We start from the raw sequence: 16,681 nt of genomic DNA on the forward strand, positions 1-16,681 counted from the left end.
CTGAACAAATACATGTTGAAAAGGAGCCAGAGAACATTCCTTTGTTAAAGAGACCAAGTTTGAACAAACAAGCACAAGAATGTTCTTTAAAACAAAAAGTGCAAGAAGCTCTTCCAAAACATTTGGCTTTAAAAGGTTTCAGTTACATCAGCACCCAACAGATTTGCTGTAGCTACAGCTTCTGTGTTTCTATTATAAACACCCAACTTCAGAATGAAAATAAGGTGGAAAAATGGGACATGAGAGAGATTAGGCTCAGAGCTGGGGTTGGAAAGTGAAGAGTGTAGTAGCCTGCATGGTTGTTGGAGGGGGGGGGGGGTGTTCACGTTTTAGAAATATTTAAACATCATTCAGAGTTACAACAAAAGAGTTTTGCAGTCCACAGTTCTTGTCGGGTTCATGGCAGAACCAAGCATTCCTTAAAGTGGTGAAGCTAATGCTCAGTATTCATGAAATTCAGGGAACTTGAATTTTTCTGCCAGCAATGTGTTGTATGAAGCCTCCTCAGGAACTTGGGAGGGACTGGCCTTCATGGCCCCCACTGATTTTGGTTGTAATTCTCTGCATCTCTCAAGATCCTTTGAAATTTCTGAGTAGCACCTTGAGTACTCTGGGACATGAATGACACATTTGACGTTGGGGAACTATCTAGTGAATAGCTTTTAGGTTTTCAATTCTCTTCATAGCAAGTTGGAAAGTTACAAGAAAATAAAGCTATGGTAAAATATCAGCAATATTTTTTATTAAAACACTCTTTAAGAGGACAATAGAGTCAGAAGAGGACAATATTGTCAGAAAAGTGATTGGTCAAGAATTTTGCATTTTAAACACAGTCTGTCTGGAAGATTTCATGAGGAGGTAATACCAAATTTGTTCCTAATGTTTTTTATCATCATTGCCTATCCTCCTTGGGAACTTAGGAGATCTGAGTGTGCTGACCACAAAATATCTGTGTGACCATGTGTAGTTTCATTACCATGGTAACACAGAAGAATGAGGAAATGGCTGCCCTGTGTGCAGTGATCGTATACATCTGTCCTTAAGTTATGATGTAGAATTATTATTCTCACCAATCATTTCCCAAAGACAATTTCTTCCTAAAAAGTTAGGTTCAAAATCCAGCAGGAATCAATTCTCTACATTCACTGGATACCTGAAGGATGAGTATTACTGTAATAATTTCAAAATGATTTAAAGTAATTCTGTGAAATTATAGGTCTACATATAGAAATTTCTGCCCATCTCTCTCTCCCTCTTAAAAATATTTGGAATATAACTGCAGTCAGAACTGAAGTCCAAAGAAAAATTTTATAGTCTTTTCTAATTTTTAAAATTAACTTAATCTTCCAGCAGCAAGAAGATCAGAAGGCGAGGATGGAAGCTTGGATCAAGACAGTAAGAAGGTAACGATCAGGCAGAACAAGAGGGAGTAGTTTATTGATCTTTCTTGAAGCAACTGCTTTTTAAAACATGTTCATACATAAAGGTGTTCTTTTATGTAACTGAAATAATCATTACTACTTTTAGGGCCTTTCCAAGAAGAGATAGAAAAGCCTAATCTCTCACCCAGAGGGTTTAGAATGTAAATTCTACAGTAAAGAGAAATAGGGATATTGAGATTAAGAGCAATAAGCTCATGAATTTTCACTCAGTCTCAATATATACATTGGTGATTCAGCTAATCCTGTGGACTTTTACTTAGGGTGCATACTAACACAGAAGAAAAATATTAGTGGCAGATTAGTTATAAGAAAATGACATAGTGCATCTTCTACAGTGGGGCACAGTGGGCAGCTTCATGAACAGAGAAACTATCCTCAGCCCAGCTGAAAGTTAGAAGCTTTTGGTAGCTATAGTGTCTAAGTGATTATACAGTCTTTTAGAGTTTGATAAAGGATGGTACACGTTGCAGTGAGCATGAACATATGAGCAGTTCATTAGACTTCCGAGACAGGTGGAGTAGGAGAACTGCACTCAGGTGTTAATCCTGTATCTTGTAACAGGCTCTTTGCTCTCTCCAGCTGAAGACCAGTTGGCTTATTCTGAAAGGGGATATGGACACCAGAACTAATTCCCCGGATTCAGAAACACGGTCCCTGTCTCTTACTACCGGAACCGACAGAGATTCCCGTGAGTGCTGCAACCCTGCCCTGCTGGCAAGGCTGAGTAGGACTTCCTTCCTGAGGCAAAGGAAAGTGGCCCTGCTGCAGGGCCACATAGCTCTAGCTGGCTCTGTGCTTCATCTCTCTGTCATAATTACACCTATTTGTTTGTTCTGCCACAGCTTGTAAGTGCTCAGTGCCTTAAGACTTTGACAGTGAAACTATATGTAGTTTCGTGTAAGTGAAAGAAGCGGCATTGCCTGTATAAATGAACTGTGTTGCCTTTGGAGAGCAGAGGTTCCTTTTCACAAAAACCTGCCCCTCCTAAAAGTGCCTATTTATTATATGCTATTTATTTTCAATAAACAGGATGGCAGTATCAGGCAGATTTTTTGCTTGTGCTAATTACTTCTTGAAACAAACTTCTTGAATACTGGTGGAACCACTGTATTACATTAAGCATAAGGAATACTTTTCTCCAAGTGTTAAGTTAGCATATGCCCCTTATAAGGTCGTGGAAATCTAGGTGGAAAATGGAGTAATTTTGTAGCTAAATTCTGGTCTGGAGACTATATGACCATGGTAGCTGTCAATACCACAAGCATGTTCTACACATTTCTTCCTCCACATTTCAGCATGTCAGGAGCATCAGAACTGGGTCTGAATTTTACTTGTAGATTACATGAATGACAAAAAATAGGTTAAATTAATTTTAACAGATAACTGGGCCAATCCTCTCCTTGCTTCCTCCACTTTACACCACACAGCAGTAGCAGGTCATCTGGGGTTAACAAGTTGGGGAAGCAGTTTTCCAAAAGAATGCATCCAATGCAAGGCATGTCTGGCACCAGGGCTAGGATGTCAGTCTTGTGGGCATTTTGGTAATGTGATAGTTGGCTCCATCAACTTATATTAAGGAAATTATGGCTTAGCTATGCAAGAAAGAAGGAAAACAGATGCTACAAAGTCTGTCACAAGGCTGTAACAAGATAAAGAAGAAAAGTTATTTCAGATCATCAATCTCACTGGTCTAACTTGAAGGGATTTGATAACTTAATCCTCACCAGAGATCACATACATATGCACAAGGGGTATTACAGGATTCCCTGTGCAGGAGGAACCAAGTCTGACCACCTCACACACCTAACATCTATAACTCATTGCCCATGAATTAGCACCTAAACCTTTCATTGTACTCACACTGGGTATGTTTGGAAGCTTTATGGAGTTGATCTGATGCTTTTCTACACATATATTGGGAGAACAGTTCTTGAACACAAATTTTAAGTAGGGAGAGGTATGTAGCACACCAAGAACTGTGTTATACAGGTACAGCATATCGTGTTGATTTTTTTAATAGGAATATTGCTATACCTGTCACTCTTCTATACCTGCATTTCTTTTATGATTTTTTTATTCTCTTGGGAATGTGGAGCTAATAAAACTAGAAATGCAAAAGATAGTTCATACCTCCGTGTCAGGGTCAATATCACCTTTGTGTCAATGCAATATAGGTTCTGTAGTTCATTTTCCACTGTGTTTTATCATCATTTCTCTGTCCCTCATGAAAGTTGGCCCCATTATCCAATTAGCAGCTACACAGAAATGACATTGAGGAAGTTTTCCTGACATTTGCAGGTTTTTTTCCCCTTTCTTTATGATTTTATTTATTCACCTGACTATTTTAATGCCCACATACATCGTAAGTAATTCCTTCTCTATTCAGTGTTTCCCTATTTAGTTCTGAATATATATAGCCTGTCACATGCCCCATTGGCTACGGAAGAGTAGCTTCTCTATCTCTTGCCCTGACTTCCAGCCCCATCTTTGTGGCATAGTCAGTGACTATCAGAGAAAATAAACCTTTTAGGTATAGGTTTGGTGCCAAGTGGCTACATGCAGCGTGGGGGGAAGTAGCAGGCATCAGACTGCAAATCTATGGTGGTGTGTCCAAACATATCGAGCAAACAGCCCTGCATTCATCTGTCCAGCCTCTGAGCAAACCAGGGAAGGCTTATTCTGCTCTAGAAGATATTTTGCCACATTACATTATTTATATGCCCAGAAAAACACACCTAACAGGAATGCACATCAGTGCAAGGCTTGTGCAATTGGCTGGCAAGAGTGGATGTTGCATCTCCTTACTTCCACCTGTGTGAATGGGTATTGTTCCTGTATATGTAAATATTTGATGGTTAATCAATTACCATAATTTATGATTTTAAGTGTCATATGTTTAGGAAAGAACACATATAGCAAGGTGTGTAACCCTTGCTGTTCATGTGTCCCTCGTGCTGAGAGGCAACCTAAGAATACCCAGACTGGAGTGAATGTCATATAGAAAAAAGCAGGAGCCATATCCCTGCAGAGAGTAGTTGATGTTCAGAACTTGCCGAATGAGAGAGAAAGATTGCTTTTGGCCAGTTACTCCAAAAAATTCTCTGTCCCAGTACATCAGCAGGGGCCTGTGACAGGGGAGGGAAAAAAAAAAAAAAAAAAGTGAAATACAATGCCCTCTGGAGTCAGCGAGTCTAATTGGTGCGTTTTGGACCATTTCGGCTCAGTTTTCCCATTGGGTTTTCCCAGGCGGCCACACGGTGTCGCCTGTGCTCGCGGATGCGGCTCGGCCTGCGGGGCATCTCCTGAACCTGGGCTGGGTCTGGTTTCAAACTGGTCTTTACCTTAGTGCATTTTTCCTTGGTATCTGAGTAATATTATTTTGAGATAGTACAAAACTCTCTCACCTACATCACTACATCTCTACATCTCTCTCTACATCTTCTCTGTAGCCAAGAAATTGAGCTCCACACTGATGTTCAACACTAGCAGCTTTTTCCAGGCACAAACAGAAAAAATAGTTTTGTTGTAGATACAGTGGTTCTGTCACACAAGTGACACTTCTGGTGTCACTGACATTCAGATAACAGACAGTTCTAAGTTTTTGGTTTCATTGTCTTTTTCCCTCTCCTAAATATAAAAAAATCCAATGGTAAGAGATATTGGACTTGCAATTTAATGTGAGTTTATTGTTCCCTGTTTAAGTACGTTAAGTGCTTGAAAATTTGGTTTTATTATGACTGTGGTTCACTGGCATACCCTTATTCCATTAGCTTTCCATCCTTGCTCAGTACTCCACCTTTTGTTCCCTGAATGAAATACTCCTTCAGTGCTGTAGCCCTACCTAGGTTACCTTTCCCCTCTGCTGAGTACTGACACAGCACAACTCCCAGTGATCCCATTTCTTCTTTCTTTGTTTCCTTTTTATTTGGATAGCTGGAGAAACTTTTGGTATTTGCTTTAATATAATTTTCAGTGTTTTAACTCAGTTTGACTTCTGGCAGTTTTCACTTTATCTCAGCACATTATGAGCTCTTTGCTGATCCACCTTTTGTTTTTTCTCTATATATGCTTATTCCTAATAATCTCCTTAGGGTATTTATTAATCCAGTGGTGTCTGGATTCCCTTTCTGCATTCCTCTTTGCACACAGACTGCTAACAATTTGGACAGAAAAAGGAGTTGTACATTCAGTTCTTCGAACTCACAGACTTCTGTAACACTGCATCAGTTTAACATAGTTTCCTGTACTGGAATCAAGAATGTTTATTACACACATTTGTTCATCTACTGTTTTACTTCTAAACTTTCTTATTAGGGTCTTAATACTAGAAGTAAATGTTCTTTAGTTGTCTCAGAGTAACCGCACACAGTTTCATCACTATATTACATCATTTTTCCATGATAACACCACTTTGCCAATTTTCTACATCTTAAAACTTTCTTTCACTTGGGTGTTAATACTGTTGCTGATTTACTTTACCCATTACTATGTTGTCATTTTTGCTTTTTTCCAAGAAGTTTTACAGAAAGCAAAAGAAATTTTATGTTAGTTTAGGGGTTTTTTAAGTGGTAGGGTACCAACCCTCCTTTTTTTAAGAAACAGAACCAAAAATGAGACCACATACAGCATGATCAGAAGTGATGTAAATCTAAAATGATTCCTTTTATCCCAATTTCAAGTAATGATTTAACACTCAGCTGGAGGGCAGAGATTTCAGAAGCTCTCAAATCACAAGCTTTGCATCACATAGCTGAATAAAGTTTCCATAACATGAGCCCCACAGTTCTCCTCATGTTATGCCCTGGCATGCTATTATTTCTAGATATTGTTACACATGTTTATGTACATGAAATATGGAGAAGAGATGAGCATAGCTCAATCATATTTCATCTCTTTGATAGAATGTAATTGATCTTGTAATTGTGTGTTTCTGGATGATTTATTGGATTCTGTGTTACAATGGGCTGTGAAGGATTTGCAAAAAAATATAGCTGTATCTTATGTCTTTTACAGGATTTCCATATTCTAAATCTGCTTCTCTACCTGGCTATGGAAAGAATGGCTTACATCAGGTAGGTATACATTTAAATACCTTCTCCAGGAAATAATGTCGTATAAATAGACAACTTGGTAACTAGTTGAAAATCTACACAGTAATAACACTTCAAAGGTGGTTTGGCTGCCAGCTCTGTCTGACAGATTTATACCCTGTGTGGGTAAGAGTTTGTCTCTCTGTAAGAGTAAGACTGACTGAGGCATCTCCTTTTAATTGTGTGCATCGTGAGCATTAAGAATCTTGAGTCTCCTCCCAAAACAAACAAAGGTCTAAAATGTACAGGCTGCACATATTAATAGGTCACAGCATAGCTTGAATTAATGATAGAGATGGTTAGGCCTATAATTAGGCAGGTAATGATCTTAGAGCAAAGCTGCTCCAGCCTGCATCCATTGCATTTCTTGAACCATATGTTCTGGTTTTTTTCATTATGCACACACATGTGTATGTATATGTATATACACACACAGTCATTGTAATTTTAGGGCAGGGAGGAAACTACAGACAGAAAGACAAGAAGCAGTCTAGAGGGGAAAAATGCCTAACAGAACTACAGTCAGATCAAATGGGCATTTTTTTCCTAACCCTTTTTCTGCAACTTTTATTAGTCTTTAGAAAAAAAGACATCCTTGACACTGTGGCCTCTCTTTCTCTCTAGCCTCTCTTCTCTCTCCTAGCATTATGGATCGTCAGTTCATGGCTTATATTTTTAGATGAAAAATCATTATGGTTTTTAGTGATAAGATGTCAATACAAAGATGCGTGTGCACTTACATTTTGAAGATTGATTTGTGTCCAAATTACGTGGACAGGACCTCATTTGAATTCCCTTCTGTCTCCAAAGGAAGATGTGAAACCTGCAAAAGCACATGAGCAGGATTAAACTTCCCCAGTGATAAGAGTCAAACTGAGAGTCACTGGAAGGAGCTACCAGAGAGCAACTATCAAGGAGTAGCTAAATGAATTTTCCATCATTTAGTTCCATCCTTTTGAGTTAATATTACAGGACTAATTATGCATGTGTTTCTTCAAGACCTAGTTGCTTGAATTCTTTTCTGAAGCAATGAGTGGCACTGAAATTCCATTGAATAAGATTTAGTAATTTGAAAGGGTCTGTATAAACCTATTCCCGCCTATGAGTCAAGAGATTTTTCCCAACTTTTCAGAATAAGTGTTGCCAGTAACGTGAAGTAATCAAGGCACTGAAGTGCCCAGGCACTGTGCTGGTGAGGCAGCAAAGCCATCCCAAGGCTTCCCACAGATGAGGCCAAAGCAAATTCAGGGAGCCATGCAATGTGATGGGAAAGCAGCAGATGGCAGCATCTGTCCCACGTAAAGAATCCCAAAGCTGTAGAAAAGTTGAAAAGGTTGCTCATGGTCAAATCCTTGAGGCCAAAATTCCTCTTAAAATAGATGTCCCCCTGTTTGGATTGTAGGTTCATACCAGGTTTTGTGGTTTGTTATGTTTAATCAGCCATCCCAGTGCTGCATAACAGAAGAAACCAAAAGCAAACAATAAGGAGCCTTGCAGGTTATTGTGAGCATAGCTGTGCACACTGTTGATACCCTAACAGGCAAAAATAAGACTGGGGGAGGGGGGGTTGGAATCATATAATAATGCTTTTCTGATTTCCTGTACTATTTTCATACTAGCATTTGCCAGCAAAGGAAAAAGATAGCACATATACACAGTTCTTCCTGGCCTTAGTGGCATCAGCAGTGTGAAGCAGAAAGCAGGAAAAAAGTTTCAGTGTAGCATAAGTGAACTGTGATGATGTCAGTAAGATGTCTGCATCACAGGGAAGGGCATGTGACAGTTTCAGTCTTGCCTTGCTTGCTTGAACAATTAGTTTGAGTGAGACTTACTTCTCTTTGTCTCACTCAAGGATCTGTTTTTTGGTTGTGTAGTACCAGCTGGTTTTCTTTTTTTTCTCTCAACAACATGCAGAGTGGTTTTATGGTGTATTTTGCTGTTACAATGCTTCTTTCTTTCTCTGTCAGCCTGAAAACATGGGCCAATATGAAACGGACCAGGAGGCGAGCTGGGGGATGAAAGGTACATTGCCATATCATTTCCATTCTGCTTTTTGTTTTTTTCCTTTGAGAATGTTTGTTAGCATATTGCTATTAAGGTTACTCTTTTGAGGTCATCCTGTAGTTCTCATAACAAGGATTAGAGAGAGACACGACTCAGTATCATGTTTAACACAGAGAATCTTCTTTTTACCAAGCCTGACAGAAGTCCTGCAGGTCATAAGGTGATGCAACCAGGCTGAGTCAATAGTAGGATCCTTGATATGTGGCAACAGACTCTCTGGTGTTGGTCTCATGACAAAGACAAAAGAAAATTTAGGATAATCACTCCTTCGAGACTAATCTAAAAAAAAAAAAAAACCCTTTGTGTTTCTTCTTTGTGCTACAGTGTGGTTAAAATGTACAGAATTCAAAAATGACAATTTATTTGCATTATATTTTTTATTGCAGTTTAAGTGGACTATGAACTCAATATGGAACTTGAGTTGGAATTTTCAAAAGAGAAATTTTAGGAAAATGCGTCAATTCCTGGGGAAGAGTAGGATTTTATTTCCAAGACACATGAACTCATTTTGAAAATCTTATTCTGATGCTTCACTTCTTGCCTCTGTGTTGATACAAATCTTTGTCTCTATGTTTGAATAGTTTTAAGTACAGGTTTTGATAAGTAGACTTATCTCTGATTTCATTTCAGACTACAAAAAGGCCTATGAAAACATGAAAAAGGTCTATGAAAACATATTGGCTATCCTGGTTGCATTTAATAATCAGAGAATAGATGACTTTGTGGTAGTCATATGTAGTCACACAGACCTACTAGAATTCTCTTGTGCTAGTGTAGATCCAGGACTCATTGTTCACACACCCCCAAATAACTTTTTCTTCACTATTGTTATTCCCACTGCAGTCAGCCCAAGGGCAGGATGTTGGCATCTTGGAATATTGTATTATCTCAATGGTTTTCATATATGTTCCCAAACTGACATGCCTGTAATAATCCATATATTTTAACTATTTTCAGTAAAGAACAATAAGGGCAGGACTTTTGGATGACAGACTGACTTAACTCTGCACAAAAGCCTCCTGTAAAAAGAAATTCCCAATTTTGCCAGACATACTCACCGTGTAACCCAATGGCATCAGGAGATGGATTTTCTGTAATAAACCTTTGATTTCAAGGACTATTGCTTTGGTAATAGACAGTGTTATAGGCATTCAGTGCATGGGGGTTATTATTCGTACTATGCATGCAGTTATACAAAAACTGTTGAGAGGAGAGAAATGTAGTAGCATAACAAATTTCTGACATATCTTAATGTTTATTATGGTGACACTAAAAGAACCCTATAAATTCTAAACTGTGAACCTGTTCTCATTCTCTTTCAGAATACAAGGTAAGAAGGGCTTTTCCAACACTGGAAGAACAATCAGATTCAGCACTTCCTAGCAAGGTTACATGGGTTCCTTTCTTTTATTTTTTTTTTTGTTCATTTTTATCCCAGTGAAATATTTGTCAAAATCAGGATGCAAGTATGTACCGTTTAAATTAGTAAGTTTCCCCGCATGGCCATTTCCGCATATCAGAATCAGATTCAGCTGGAGTTCATATGCTCTTGTCTTTTTAACAGATTTATCCTTATGAAACACTTATTGTAACAAACCGAGTTCGTGTGAAATTGCCTAAGGATGTGGACAGGACCAGGCTGGAGGTAGGAATGATATTTGCTTGACAGTTTTGCAAGCATTTGTCCTGTTTGTGCACTATCCTAGATATTCCTGTGCCTAAGTAATAGCAATGAAGAAGAGAGGAATAACATTATGTATTGTATTAAATTTTATTTTAAAAAAATCAGTATGTAGGCAATTTAACTCAAAAAAGGATAGCCAGAAACCTAGCAAATGTCTGACCAAATGGTGTTTTAGAAGGATGTTGATGAAACCCATTAGTTTTGGATGATTGTACAGGATATTGAAAGTTTAAATGGGGAGTGTGGAAACTTAGAGTTTGTTTTATTTTTAATTCCTTTAAAAAACATCCTCCTAGTATTACAAATAGTATCAATTTATCCTGTAAATACATAGGCCTGTGTTTCTAGTCTGTTGTCTTATTCAGCCTTTCCTTTGGCTGTGTGATCTGTGGTCACTAAGCTACAGTTCTGCTGTATCATCCACCTCTCTCAAAGAGTAGTAGTATAAGATAGAGAAGTGCAAATATAATTTATTGTAACAGAATGCTTAGTCAAATCCTGAAGCTGATATTCAGGCAAAATTCCTAAGCTTGATTTTTTTTTTTTTTGACTGAGCAATGACAGGACTGAATAAAGACTCACCTAAACTAATGTATCTTTCTGTGAATTACTATTAAGAATAAGAGATATTTTAATAAAAATTAAGTGATAACAATATTAGACCTTTGGGAATATTTGTATTTAAATAAATTTACTGTATTTTTAACTTGGCAATGTGACAAGAAAAGGAAAAGAAAATTAATTTTAAAGCAAGAAAATAAGAAAAACTTTGAAGGAGCAGAAAGTTCCTCATTAATTTATCAAATTTGCATACATATAGTAGGTTTCCAGATTGGTATTATCTTTTTAAATACTTCAATATGCTTGTTGCTTAATTATCCAGCAAGTAGTGTTATAACGAAAAAAGAGCCTCAAATGTGGGCTGTTTTAAGTCTGGGGTATAGCAAGACATAATAGCAATAATAAAAAGCATGATGAGCCCAGAAAAAGGAGCAGGGAGTTGGAGAGATGCTCATCTGGACATATCCTATAAAGTATTCTTTTATGTGTATACATACATGTGTATGTGTGAATTAAAGAATAGAGTCTTTGTTTAAATGCATCAGACTGGTCTGAATAGCAAATGCAGCTCTAAATTGCTTTTTTACAAGAACATATAGTTTGCTTTGGATGGATCATGCCTGTCCTGGCTGCCATTATCCGTAACTCATCCACCATCCTCAGCTGGAATTGCTGTTTGTTTAATATTGGAGTTGCTTGGTCTGCCTCACATCAGGTGTAGGACAGGGCCTGTTGGCTCAAAGAGCCCGACCACTTCAAAGATCTCGCAGAGATTCGCAAAAAAAAACTAATAAACAAGATCTGCTTCAAACTTGCACCATAAAAGCAATGAGGGGACCAAACCAATCCTGCTGATTGCTGCGCTATGCTGAACGTGTGTGTCTGCAGAAAGGACTCCTTTGTAGACCATCTTACTTTAAATAGGGATTAGTAGTTTTTTAAACAATTAAGTTAGCAGAGTTTTAATAGGATTGTAACTACTGAAAAAGCAGAGCCAGCTGCTCATCTACACATTCAAACCATATGCAGAGTTAAGTGACAAGCACAAACCATTGCCTTCCCTGCCAGCCTCTTTCCCTCTTCCCTGACCTTTTCTTCTGTGTTACAGAATTGCTAGAAAGAAGTAGCTTTGAATAGAAAAGCAGTTTATCATTATTTCTTCTTGTGGCAGAAGAAGAAAATTGTAACTTACTTATTGACTTTCACATTCATCAGATTTCAGGCTTGTGCAAGACCCAGGACTAAGGAAGCCCAAAACTATGTGGGTTTATAGGTTTGCACAGAAACAGACCAGGCTTAGACACATGAACACAGACACACAGCATCTCTTAGTAGAGGGCCCACATAACGCATCTTGGTATCTTCAAGCTTTTGAGGACAACACTGGGAATACTGGAAGCAGGTGCTAAGGTTAGATTTTACCATTTCTTGATGTCCATTTCACATTCACTATAGGGTGTATGTGATTCGATGCTTGGAATCTCTAGGATGCAAGTGCCTCTTTCCAATCAGAAATGGTTGCTTTCATCCTGCACAGCCAATATCACTTGCGAAAGGGCTGGATTTTTCCTACAGAAATGGACATAGGAGTGTGGACATAGTGTATTGTCTGAACTGTAAAGTGATATATATAGGAAAACATTCTAAGCAAAAATCCGTGTTATAACAACACCGATTTTATTTTGATCAGTTTTGTGGGCTGAAGCCACACCTTGCCCTTGCTGCTGCAAATCAGAACAAGCTCCTGTGTGTGAGGGCTGTGGCCAGGGTATAGGTGGTGCCAATGAATGCAGACTTAGAACCATTGTGTTTCATATCAGCTATCAAACCTGAGAGCAGTCTTACTGTGTCCTGTATGTTTAGAATATCTCATATATGATGTTTTTGATTTTCTGATCTACATAAAAGCAGTAAGGTGACTAAATTTGCATAAGCTAGATTTATTTAACAGCCATCTCACAAGTGAACTTGAAGCAGCAGACTCCAGTTTGTGAAACAGTTTGTTGTGAACTTTGAATGATCCAGCATGGATGTCATGGAAGAGCCAGTGTTGTTTGTCTCTGATTCAGTCTTCCAAGGGAAACCACGTATATTGAGTGTTCCTGTCATGAAAAGTGAGCTCAAGTAGATGGTATTAGCTCCTGGGGTCAAATTAAGAGAGGCTGCAATGAAGCCTTGGCTGATGTTCAAGGACTGCAGGAGGGTGGGGGTTTAATGGATGGCAGTGTTTTCCTGACTTTGCTCCCATTGTGAGTATTTTTTAGATTACTCTGTTGTGCAAGAAATTTATTTAAAGGATTATACAAATATTTTCTTGTAAAAATGCATAGTTTTCTAAGGCCAAGAGGTATCTAGAGATTAGGAGGGCTCAACTGGTAATAAATGTGCTCAAATAATAGTAATTCTTTCTTCAAAAGTACATGTATCTAAGCATAGAAACACTCAGCATGTTTTTGTTTGCCTGTTTTAACTCAGCAGTGAGACACAAGTACCTAGTTCCTTGTGTTTCTCTAGGAGATGTTTATGCCAACAGTGAACTAATGCATACAGCATTGAGAACTGGTTATAGTGAGCAGCCTGCTGATTTTTAGATACATTGCTGGCTCTTTGACTTTTGAATAAATAGCCCAGATCTTGCTTTAGTATAAGCTTATTAGAAATGCAAGGAATTTACAGTAGATAAGGATTTGGCCAAGTAAGTTTTTTTAGAAGCTTCTCTCTACCACAGTGCTGTTTATTGTAATGTTAGATGAACGGAACAACATTCCCCTGAGCTATTCTAACAGGAAATGGTGAAGAACAAGTTCATTCAGATAATGCTGCAGAACAACAAAGCAGTAGCACAGGGCTGGATTATACAACCTGAGTGGAGAAGAGGAATTGCACCCTCACAGCATCGGCAGATGGCATGAACTTGGGGGGCCAGCAGTTAATGCTTAGGTGAGCAGAGCCTCCGTTCAGAGGGACTTGGCCAGGCTGGAGGAACAGTTGACAGACTTCATGAAGTTCAGTGCAGATAAATCCAGATTCCTGCATTTGTGACATCGGAACAAGATGGGGGGAACACCAGATACTTGCAGAAAAGTAATTGATGATCCTGGTGGAAAACAAGCAGAACATGATTCAGTAGCTCAGCTTTGTAGTGAAGTGATTATAGAGTAAAACATGCCCTTCTTGGATGTAGGCACTGGGGTGGCAACAGTCACAAGTTGCAGGAAGGGAAATTACAACTGAACACAAGGGGAAAGTTCCTCACTGAAAGAGTAGTGCAGTGAACAGGTTACCCAAGAGGCTATGAAGTCTCTGTCCTTGAAGGCATGCAAAACACAGCTGGACAAGGCCTTGAGGAACATGGTCTGATTTTAAAGCTTTCCGTACTTTGAAGACCTCCATAAGTCCTTAGTTTGCTTAGATTGGTATATTCTCTGAAGGCATAATATAATTACAAAACATGATTATTTGGTGATCTTGCTGCAACAGCATTTGAAAAAAAATACATGATTTGGTCTATCTTGGAACTTTTTTCTTTCTTTCTTTCTTTCTTTCTTTTTTTTTTTTTTTTTTCAGTGCAAGGACTTAAGTCCTTAAGTAAGTGTCCTGGAGAAAACTTCCCCATTTTGAACAACTTACGTCCTGAGTTTTCAGGGACTATCACCTTTGTATGGTACACATTAGCACATTCATTACCTGGTGGTTTCCCAGTGGTGTTCCACATAGCCTTTTTCACTTTTTCCCAAAGGAAGTTGGGCTTAGGACACTTTTGATAATCTTGATAAAACTCTTTAAAGTACTTGAATACCTTTTATTCTTTAAGCCTTGGACTCCTAAAAGCATGTACTTGATACATTTATTTCAGATTGGACATTGTTTGTCTCTCTTCATTCACATTCATGTGGTTCAGTGCTTGCAAATTCAGATTGATGGTTCTTGTCCAGCTGAATAGATTTATTTCTTTTTTTCTTCCTGAAGTTGCTTTCATCACAGAGTATAAGATTTCTTTTGTGGTCATGGGCTGGCAGTTTTGAAAGCCAATATAGTTAGAGTCTTCTGTTTGGAAATCATCTTGCAGTGTTTATTTGATTTTCTTATCTTAATGTATCTTAGTTTTTTTAGCCCTTTTTTAAAAAGCATTATACCTTCATGCCTATCAAATGCAGTAGAAAGTAAATTATTCCAGTTTTTGTTTGAGCCTGTTCATTCTTTGTTTAACAATGATACACTGAAACAACTGCAAAGTAAAAGAAGTATAGTGGAATGTCAAGTAGCGAAGTTTCATTTGCCACCTTGTTCTCTTGTAAACAGAAATGGGAGATTTAAACATGGGTGCGGTCTTGTTTGAACAGAGCACTCACAGTAATTTAAGCATGCTTTTCCTCCTGGAACTACTTGTCTGGATTTGCTTTAGGGATAACATTTTTTTCCAATATTTTTTATTCAGCAGTCACCCTGGGTTCTAGCCATTTGGGCTGCAAACATTTTAGGACTTGTTTCCAGTATTTGAGCCTGCATTTATAAGAGCCCAATCCTAGATGTTAGTCATATGAGAAATGCTGTGTGTCCCAGCTCCTCTGCAGCTCACATGGGGAAAATCAGAGCAAAACTGGAATGCTGTGTGTTTTAACCCAGAAAAGTGCAGTTTGTAGTTTGGGGCTGGATTTGAGGTTATGGGCTCACTTTGCAATGAGGCTCATAGCCTGGGGTGAAAAAGTGCAAGTCACTGACTTCCGTGGAACTACTTCATACTATTTAACTTGAAAAATGTATCTATGGCATTTCTTACTCCAGTCATGCGCTTGTGTTGTGATCAGTGATGCATGTCTATATCAGTTTTCAAAGCCTTTACAAAAGAAGCCATTATAAAATGAAAACATGCATCAGAAGTGATAGGATATGATGTGAAAACTGATTTCTATGTGAATGGAAACACTGTAGGAGTGAACAGACATTAGCTGTGGACCATTCATATTACAGATGCACTAAAGTCCAGACTAAGGGAAACTGGAAAATCTGCTTTAACAAGGAGGTATTTTTTTACCTAAATCAAATGAAATTTTTGAAACTCAAAATCTTCTTTATATTTTCATAATTCATTATTGATTCTTATATTTGGGGTTATTTATGACTTATTTTTCTTAGTTATATTTTTCTTAATTGTATTTTATCAGCAGTCTGCTGAAGGCAATGACTTATGTCAGTGTCAGCATGAAATTGTTCATGTGGTTGAATGACAGGATGATGCCATAGCTTATCCTCAGAGATGTTCTATATGTACACTGTTTACATAATATATTGATATACCTGAGAGAAATACTTGTATTTTTTTCAGTATTTTGTATCTTTATGGATGACTCAGCTGGGGAAAACACTGACTATACAATGCTACTATAGAATATTTTCTGTGTGCCTTGTGATATTTCACAAGAGATTAGACTGGAAGTACCCCTGCAGTAGTAGTGCTGAGAGGAATGCAGCTTCTCTGTGAAACTTCATGGTGCCCTGAAATACTAAACAAGATACATCCACAGATCCAGGAGCCTTGTGTAGATGTTTGGGGTGACATCGGCATGGGGAAGGGTTTCAGACTTCTTTTCTCACGGATTTCCCTGGGAACCTTTTTGGGGACCCACACTGCTATGTGGAGGGGGATCTACATCTTCTGCCAAGGCTTGGCTGGAGAAGGGCTTAATCTATGCAGGGATGTGACTAATTGCCCTCACCTCACGTAACCACAGTTGTAGTGCCTGCTGCCTTTTCAAACTCTGGTCAGTGGAGCTGCCCTGTTATCTTTTGATACGTTTTGAAGTTCATTAGGTGGCAATTCATGACGTTTCTTAACTTCC

At 38.3% G+C, this 16,681-nt stretch overlaps 1 protein-coding gene across 15 annotated transcripts in view; it reads left to right on the top strand.

Annotated features, from left to right (window-relative positions):
* ABLIM2 (actin binding LIM protein family member 2) overlaps positions 1–16,681 on the top strand; it is a 136,341-nt gene that overhangs the window by 111,228 nt on the left and 8,432 nt on the right. For 10 of the 15 annotated variants that reach the window (XM_027892246.1, XM_027892253.1, XM_027892256.1 and 7 more), the window contains 6 exons: positions 1,351–1,403; positions 2,022–2,130; positions 6,456–6,514; positions 8,500–8,554; positions 9,919–9,983; positions 10,161–10,241. In XM_027892246.1, the coding sequence (XP_027748047.1) occupies positions 1,351–1,403; positions 2,022–2,130; positions 6,456–6,514; positions 8,500–8,554; positions 9,919–9,983; positions 10,161–10,241 (422 nt within the window). The remainder of the gene's footprint in view (positions 1–1,350; positions 1,404–2,021; positions 2,131–6,455; positions 6,515–8,499; positions 8,555–9,918; positions 9,984–10,160; positions 10,242–16,681) is intronic. The other 5 variants (XM_027892248.1, XM_027892257.1, XM_027892259.1 and 2 more) reach the window with 2 other exon arrangements.

This window comes from Empidonax traillii, unplaced genomic scaffold (assembly GCF_003031625.1).
Source record: "Empidonax traillii isolate 1590-97213 ecotype Southwest subspecies unplaced genomic scaffold, ASM303162v1 scaffold343:size799674, whole genome shotgun sequence".
Taxonomy (NCBI): Eukaryota; Metazoa; Chordata; class Aves; order Passeriformes; family Tyrannidae; genus Empidonax; species Empidonax traillii.